At 61.7% G+C, this 8,372-nt stretch overlaps 1 protein-coding gene across 2 annotated transcripts; it reads left to right on the top strand.

Moving 5' to 3' along the window:
- Window positions 1–1,673: 1,673 nt before the first annotated feature.
- On the top strand, window positions 1,674–7,007 carry CHST3 (carbohydrate sulfotransferase 3). Of its 2 annotated transcripts, none has more exons than XM_042863049.1 (3): window positions 1,674–1,716; window positions 4,405–4,688; window positions 5,120–7,007. In XM_042863049.1, exons 2-3 carry the CDS (start codon window positions 4,552–4,554, stop codon window positions 6,357–6,359), a joined length of 1,377 nt encoding a protein of 458 aa, XP_042718983.1. In that variant the 5' UTR covers window positions 1,674–1,716; window positions 4,405–4,551; the 3' UTR covers window positions 6,360–7,007. The 2 variants fall into 2 exon arrangements, with proteins under 2 accessions (XP_042718983.1, XP_042718984.1); XM_042863050.1 differs by having other exon boundaries at window positions 1,698–1,720.
- The last annotated feature ends 1,365 nt before the right edge of the window (window positions 7,008–8,372 follow it).

The following is an 8,372-nucleotide window of genomic DNA, read 5'->3' as shown; positions in this document are numbered from 1 at the left end:
TGGGGGGGGGAGGGATGATGAGTGGGGCTCAGAGCCGGCCCCAGCCTCCCATCCAAATTACGTCCACTAGGATCGAGCACATCCGCTGGGGGGAGCCAAAAACAGGGAGATCGGCTGCAAATCGCCCTGGGGAGCTCCGATTGTGGCGTTTGCTGGGCTTGCAGGAGGCGGATACAGGGCAGGAGGCGGCCCAAGCGGCCAGCAGCAGTGTTCTCTGGGGTCGCCTGCTGGTGGCCCTTAGGCACCTCGTCATTACCCTCCGTTGCGTGAGGCTCTGGGTGCCGCTGTTTCACCGTGACTGCTGCATCAGCCACAGCATGCTTCAGGCAGCAAGCTGGTAAAGATGGCATGCCAGCACCTGAGGTGCGCATGTGGTTGGAAAACCGGGCTCCTGCTTGGCTCTAGCACTGGCTGCTTGTCACTCAGAGGGTGCCGACACACTGGAACAGGTTGTCCAAGGGGTTGTGGATGCCCCATCCCTGGATGCATTCGAGGCCAGGCTGGATGTGGCTCTGGGCAGCCTGGTTTGGTGGTTGGTGACCCGGCACATAGCAGGGGGTTGAAACTAGATGATCTTTGAGGTCCTTTTCAACCAAGGGGTTGAAATTGATTCTGTGAAACAAATCGAGAATGAACCTTTGGAGCTAAGACTGGAGGAAGCCTTCCCAGTCCTACAGCCATGTCCTCCTGGAAAACGAACCCCTAAAGCACCCTGAGGGATGCATGGAAGGGAATGGAGTCCCCACTCCGCAGCACTGCGGCTGCCAGATGGCACCAGGCAGCGCATGGGGATGTGAGGACAGAGTTTGGCAGCTCCCAGTCCGTGGGTGAATATCAAGACAAACTCTGCACTGCTTTCACAGATAGAAGGCCGGGCCGGGCTTCCTTACAGCTTCCTTACAGCTGGGCGTGGTCCCCAGCACAGATATGGGGTAGAAAACGGGCAGGGAGTGCAGTATGAAGCATTTTCACCACTTGCCCAAACGCAACACTGGAACAGTAAGCGAGGAGCTGAAAATGCCCAAAAAAGTTCCCGGGAAGGGGAAAGTAGTGGCTGGGGTCAGCGGGTAGAGGCTGAGCCGGGCTGCTCACAAGCTGCTCCACCCGCCGGGCGCTGCCATCGGTGCACACAGCGGTGCGTGTACCTCGCACAGGTTGGTGCATGCACCGTCCTGCTGGGAGCGCGGTGCTGGCACTCCGGGCGCAGGGCAGGGCGCTCCACGGTAACTTCGTTAATGGGGACCTGCTAACGAGCGGCACGCCGGCGCCAGCAAGTGTGTTTCTGCCTGATGCCTGGAAGAGCTGTGTCAGGAATGCGAACGGGGCTGAGACGCTGTATGGGGACTATTTTTTTCTTCTCTTTCTGCCTGCAGAGCCAGACGTCCTTCGTTGCTCGTAGTGGGACGCACAGATTTCTGCATATGAATTCTGCCCCGGGTGCTGCGGGGCTCGGGGCTCGGAGCAGCCGGCGACGGAGGAGCGGGCCGGGCACCGAGAGAAACTTTTCCCGACGGGGTGAGGGATGCAGCCGGCAGGATGCCCCCAGCCGGCCCCGCCCCGGCCCAGCTCCCCCCGCCGGCACCCCGGGAGGAAGGAAGGAAGGAAGGAGGGAGGGAAAGAGGCAGGGAAAAGGGAGGGAGGGAGATGACAGCGCCGTGAAGAAAAGCAGGGCCCCCGCCGCCCGCCCCGCCGCACCGCACGACCGGGCCCTCGCGGGTAGGTACGGGCGGGGGGCGCGGGGCCGGCGGGGGGCGGCGGGGCCGGGGCTCTCTGCGCCGGCGGGAGGGGCCGGGGGGCTCCGCGTTCCGCTCCCCTCTCGCCCCCTTCCCCCGGCCCCTCGGCGAGCGGCTGCCGGGCTCCTTTGTGCCGCCTCCGACCGCGCCTTTGTCTGCGAAGGGGGAGCTCTCGCCGCTCTCCCCGCCGGGACCGGCAACCCCCGGAGCCCCCGAGTCTCCTGGGGAGCAGACGGCGGGGTCGGGACGAGCCGCGCCGCAGCCTCGGTTCGGTGCGGAGAGCAAAGGGGACGGGGGGGTACGGAGAGTTTCTCCCAGAGTTGCATCAGCCGTCCTCCCGAAGGAAGGCGAAGTTGTCTTCGGCCTCTCCTCTCCGACCGCGGGAGCACCGGGATGGGGCCGGGAAAGGCCGCAGCGCCCGCGAGAGTTCTGCGGAGGCTCCGGGCAGCATCGCGCCCCGACACCGCCCCGAGCTGCCGGAGTGCGGCGGGGTCCCACTGCCGGGAGTCGCGGCCCGGAGCCCGCCGCGAGACCGCAGGGATGGAAATCCGCGTTTTCCCCGTGCGCTGCACCGCGTCAGTACGGAGCTCTCTCCCAGCGCTGCGCCTCAGGGACGCGGGCACGCTGCGTCTCACCCCGGAGAAAGGGCTCATTGAGGCTGAGGCACAGGGACGGGCTTTGTGCAGCTGGAGCGCACTGAGCCGCCGCTCTCCTCCCTCCCGTGCCATTCCCAGAGCCCACCTGGGCGCCTCCCGTCTCGACCTCGGAGCCAGCCCGCAACATGCCCGGCGGGCTCCGCAAGCGGTGTCGGCAGCGATTAGCGCTGAGTTTGTTCCCAGTTTGGGTCCCAGCACGTGGCCGCCCGCCGCTGCCCCAGCCACAACCCCTCGGGCAGCCTCCGGCTCCGAAAGCCCCATTGCGGGGCTGGGGCAGCCCCTGCCAGTGCCTCCTGCCAGCCCAGCAGCAGTCACCTGGAAGCCGGACTGATGGCCCCGACACCGCCCAGCCCGCATCCCCTGCTCAGGGCTGGGCGCCGGCTCCCATTTGGCCGCGGTTTGGGGCTATTCTGGGCAACTTTATAAACAGCGTAGGAGGTGACTGTTTTTTCATTTCTTCCCGCCCCCCCCCCCCCCCCACCCTTTTTTTTTTTTAACTTGAATACGTTGATTCTGTGCAAAAAATAGCGGAGGAAACAGCCAGTGGCCGAAGCGAGCTGTGCCGTCTCCAGCGTCCCCATCCCACCGCCCGGCTCCGGGGCGCTGCTAGGCGGAGGCAGTCGGGGTAACGACGTGTTTCCCGTCGCGGGGAAGAAAAGCGTTCGGTAATACGGAGGGAGCTGACGTGTGAGTCTTCCCCCAGGTTGTAGACAAAGAGCAACGGCGATCGGCGCTCGCGCCCTCCCTTTGTTCTGCCCCTGGGTTCAGCCGGGCTGTCCCCCATTAACCCGGTGGGGAGGGGGAGGCGAGGACTGCGAGCAGACGGTTTGCTCGAGGAGCTCGCCCGCCGCCCGTTGAGTCACTTGGAGGAAAATGTGACTTCACCGCGCACACCTCCGGCAGCGACGGGCAACAGCGGGAGCGGGACTCGGGAACGGGACCCGGCAGCTCCCTGTGGCCGCCTGCTCCCATTCCAGCCCCAGCGGTGCTGAGAAGCGCGGGGGCACAGAGCCCCTCTGTTCCCTTCACAAAGAGCCGCCTGTGCCTCTCCCCGGCCGTGCTGTGCGCTCCCAGAGAGGAAGATGCCGAGCGGGGCACCACGCTGCTCCCAGCCTTGTCCCCGCTGGTTTCTAGCCCTCAGACCCCGAGATGTGCAGGGAGTGGGGAGCTCTTTGCACCCCGAGTTCTGCAGGGTTCAGGGATCCAGTACTCAGCTGCCTGTGTATTTAATGAATCACATCCGCCCCAGGGCTTGGAATCAGGGTTTTGCTGGAATCCGTTCCCCGTACAGCCCCTGGTCTGGGCATCATTTGTGGTTTGTCTGCTGCAGGCACTGAAAGGGGGAAATACCGACTTGGCTGCACCCAGGATGCTGGCAGCGGCAGCGCTGACCCTTGGAGCCACTTTTCCTGCACTGGTGATGGCAGAGCAGAGCCCAAATCCCTTCCCCTGGCAGCCGTCACCGCCAGCAAGTGCAAAGCCACAACGGCCCCACATGAGAAAATGGTGGCACTGAGCATGTGGGGCAGAGAGCACAATGCGCGCAGGGGATCACGTGGGCCTTCAGACAGTTCCTGGAACCCCATCAGGTTTCCTTTTTGTACCTAGAGGAAGGCGGAAGCCGCGCACCCCATCACACTGACAGGAAGCTCCTGAAGCCCCATTGAGCAGCCCTGCTGCTGAAGGCCCTGCCCAGGGGGGCTGATAGGGGTTTCTGGCTGGGCGCAGCAGGCAGCTGGCGGGGATTGGGTTTCGATGCTGGAGGAGGAGGTGTGGGAAGGGGTCTCCCATGGTGGATTTATTTTGGGAGCCGGGAAAGTGGTGCTGTCAGCAGCTGCTGGGTGCCAGGTGGGAACTGTACAGAGACACTCTGCTCCTGTGTTCTTATGGTGCTGGGAGTTCTCAAGCTCATGGTTGTCCAGCAGAAGGGAATCACTCCAGAACCTTTGCATGAGCTCTCTGGATGTTGGGAGCTGTGCTGGAAGGCACCCACATATCTCTCCTTGTCCCCACAGGCCAGAGCCACCTGGGAAGAAATGCTGCAGGACAGCAGGTGCCCAGCAGATAGCCCAGAGCATCAGGTGCCTGCCTGAGGGATCCTCTAAGGAAAGCGTGGACATGCAGAGGATACAAAAGCTGTAGCTCCCTCACTCACCATCCAAATGGAGAGGAGATCGGCTTTGCCCCAGGATTTTCGGGAGGTGCTGCACTGCCTGAAGATGAGGAGCAAGTATGCTGTGCTGCTGGTGTTCGTGGTGGGGCTGGTCATCATCGAGAAGGAAAACAACTTCATCTCCAGGTAGGGAACAGGGGAATACTGCATGTCCTCTGCTTTGAGCCACCTGCCTGCCCCATGTGGTGATAATGCCAGGTCCTGCAGGGAAAGGATGCAAGGGGGTCCCCGAAACTTATACAGGGGGATACAGAGGGATGGAGGAATCTGGGGACACAGAGATCATGGAATCACAGAATTGTCAGAGTTGCAAGGGACCCTTAGAGGCCAACTGGTCCAACTCCCCTGCAATGAACAGGGACACCTGCTCCATTAGGAGCTCAGCACCGTCCAGCCTGACCTTGGGTGTCTGCAGAGCTGGGGCACCACAACCTCTCTGGGCAGCCTGTGCCAGTACCTCACTGCCCTTATTGTGAAGGAGGGACATGGGGATACAGAGGGATGGAGGGACACAGAGGGACGTGGGCTCAGCCCTGTTTTGCCTTGCTGTCCTGCAGAGTGTCAGACAAGCTGAAGCAGTCCCCGCAAGTGCTGCCAGAGGCCAATGAGACGGAGACCAGCCCGGTGCCAGCTGAGAATGGGTCTCTGGCCTCATTGCGGCAGCTGGACACAGCCTTCTCACAGCTGAGGACGCGGCTGCGCAACGTCACCTTGCAGCTGGCCGGGGAGCTGGGCATGGCAGCCCCAGGGCCGCGGCGGCACGTCCTGCTGATGGCCACCACGCGCACCGGCTCCTCCTTCGTTGGGGAGTTCTTCAACCAGCAGGGCAACATCTTCTACCTCTTTGAGCCCCTGTGGCACATTGAGAGGACGGTCACTTTTGAGCCAGGGGGGGCCAACGCGGTGGGCTCGGCCCTGGTGTACCGGGATGTGCTGCAGCAGCTCCTCCTCTGTGACCTCTACATCCTGGAGAGCTTCATCTCGCCGGCGCCCGAGGAGCACCTTACGGCCGCCCTGTTCCGGAGGGGCTCCAGCCGCTCGCTCTGTGAGGAGCCCGTCTGCACGCCCGGCCTCAAGAAGGTCTTTGAGAAGTACCACTGCAAGAACCGCCGCTGCGGGCCCCTCAACGTCACGCTGGCAGCCGAGGCGTGCCGGCGCAAGCAGCACGTGGCCTTGAAGACGGTGCGTATCCGGCAGCTGGAGTTCCTGCAGCCGTTGGCTGAGGACCCACGGCTGGACCTGCGTGTCATCCAGCTGGTGCGGGATCCGCGTGCCGTGCTGGCGTCGCGCATGGTGGCCTTCTCGGGCAAGTACGAGAGCTGGAAGAAGTGGGCGGCCGAGGGGGAGGCCCCGCTGCAGGAGGACGAGGTGCAGCGGTTGCGGGGCAACTGTGAGAGCATCCGGCTGTCGGCCGAGCTGGGGCTGCGGCAGCCGCGCTGGCTGCGAGGCCGTTACATGCTGGTGCGCTACGAGGACGTGGCGCGGGCGCCGCTGCGCAAGGCGCTGGAGATGTACCGCTTCGCCGGCATCCACCCCACGCCACAGGTGGAGGAGTGGATCCGTGCCAACACGCAGGCGCCACAGGACGGCAACGGCATTTACTCCACGCAGAAGAATTCCTCGGAGCAGTTTGAGAAGTGGCGGTTCAGCATCCCCTTCAAGCTGGCGCAGGTGGTGCAGGACGCCTGCGAGCCGGCCATGCGGCTCTTTGGCTACAAGCTGGCCAGTAGCGCCCAGGAGCTGACCAACCGCTCGCTCAGCCTGCTGGAGGAGGGGCCCCCCACACGGGTCACGTAGTGCGGCTCTGCTGCCCCCATACGCCCGGCCGGCCCGGGGTCACCCTGTGCCGTGGACTAGGAACCGGGGCGTCCTCACAATAGCGATGGGTTCTTGGGAAGGGCCATCAGGAGATGGCACAGGGATGCTGCAGCGGAGGGGTGAAGCTGTTCAGTTCCTCTCCCGATGGAAGGATGAGACCCTGAGATTGAAAACCCAAGCACCATGGGTGCCCAGAGCTCTTAGCACAACCTGATTTGTGCTCCAGCTCCAATGGTGCCTTCTGTTTTCTGCAGAGGGCCATTGAGCAAAGGACAGGAGAACCGGAGTTTGCAGGCAGGAATCCATAGCCCCAGCCAGGGGACAGTTCTCTGGGAGTGTTCTGCAACCTGGAGGTTTTCCAATGCCACCAAACACAATGAGCACTCCTGGGTGGACTTCAGCACGAGAAGCAATGTTGCTGCCCCATGGGCATGTGACTCTCTGCCTTTTCCAAGGGTGTGCACCGAGTGCCAGCAGCATGGTGTGCCAGCATCAGCAGGGACTTGGACCTCAAAGGCCTTACTGGTTTAGTGCCTTGGTACCAGCACAGACTGAGAGCTGCCTGCAGCAGGACGAGGCGGCCCCTCAGTTTGTGCTCTGCAGTGCTGATTGTTAGGTGGGGAGAGTACTTTTGATTTATTTTCTGCATTTTTCTCTGTGTACCAGGGTTGCAGGGCAAATTTATTTATTTATTATGTTTAAAAATTGAAGGGGGGGTAGGGTGGGGAAGGTACATCAGGGGTCAGAGCTAAGCCCAAAAATCAGAGCAGCACAAAGTGCTGCAGAGACCTACAGAGGAGGTGATGGGAGTACAGCCCACAGGAGGCCTCTCGGGACGGGATGATTTACGGATGCAGCTCCTGGGACACCTGGCTGCAGTGAGGCAGCAATGGGGACACTGTGGTAAACTCACACAGGGCAAGGGTGCTCTCCAGATCCCATGACTTGCCCCAGAGCGACCGAACCTCGTCACCTGGTGGGAGCTTGTTCACTTGACTTCATTAGAAATGGGCAAAAAAGCAATACAAAGGAGCAGAGTCCAAAACATCTGTCTTGTTGGTGTTCGTCTCCCCCAGTCCCAGAGCCCACAAAAGGACTGAGGCATTTGCCATTGAGCACGGATACAAGCTGCTCAGGTTTTTTGAGCAAAGAGCAATTTGATGGAAGTTGGTGTTTCAGACATTCTGCAGAGCACGTGGCTTAGTGTGGCCATGGTGTCTTCGAAGTGCTCAGCAAAGGGACCAGCCCTCGTTCCAAGCAGCACTCGGCCACTGTCAAGTCCTCCTAATTCCATCAGTGCCAGCATCACTCTTTTCCACAGGGCTAATTGCCCTTATATTGCCCCAGAGGAAGTCAACCCAAGGCCGGTTAGGGAGCAAACCCCACATGGGCAAGAGGGGGGGAGCCAGCAGCAGGGAGCCACTGGTGGTCAAGGGCAGGATGGGGACCTGGGTAGCAGCAACCCTGATGTCAGCAATACAGGCACACTGTGAACACAACCCCTACGCCATAAAGCTGACTCTGAGCCATCCCTCCCTGCTCAGCAAGGGCTGCACACCCCACGGGGAAAGCAAGGGGCTCCGCTGTCCCCACACCGCTTGGCATGGCCACCCATAGCTCAGCCCCACCACCAGCACCATTAGACAAAAGCAAAAATAAATCAGTGAAAATCAGCAGCTGGGACCGCCCAGCCTCCAGCAGCAAGCTGCAGCTCAGCTAGCTCACAAAGCCACGTTTTCGACCCAGAGCAGAGAACAGAGGTGGCATTGAGCAGCGCAGAGCAGCCGATGGGGAGCAGCCATGCCATTGCCTCAGCAGCCATCCTCCTGCAGCAGCAGGGTTTGCCTTTCTCCCATTGCTTTGCTTGCATCTGGCCTCAATATGCAACAGGGCCAGGGCACAGGATACTGCCTGGCTTGGGAAAGGGTGCAGAAGCAGGGATTTTTACATGCAGTGCGTGCATTTAGCTGGGTTGGTCTCCTCTCTCACCCC

The sequence above is a fragment of the Lagopus leucura genome, unplaced genomic scaffold (genome assembly GCF_019238085.1).
Source record: "Lagopus leucura isolate 7727_CA_CO unplaced genomic scaffold, USGS_WTPT01 Super-Scaffold_739, whole genome shotgun sequence".
In the NCBI taxonomy this organism is placed as follows: domain Eukaryota; kingdom Metazoa; phylum Chordata; class Aves; order Galliformes; family Phasianidae; genus Lagopus; species Lagopus leucura.
The sequence above is the reverse complement of the archived record's forward strand: the minus strand, read 5'-3'. Positions and strand labels throughout refer to the sequence as shown.

Coding starts and splice junctions, on each gene's coding strand:
- CHST3 (XM_042863049.1), top strand. CDS start 4,552: ATGGAGAGGAGATCGGCTTTGCCCCAGGATTTTCGGGAGGTGCTGCAC. Junction 4,689..5,119: donor GAAAACAACTTCATCTCCAG/GTAGGGAACAGG, acceptor GCTGTCCTGCAG/AGTGTCAGACAAGCTGAAGC.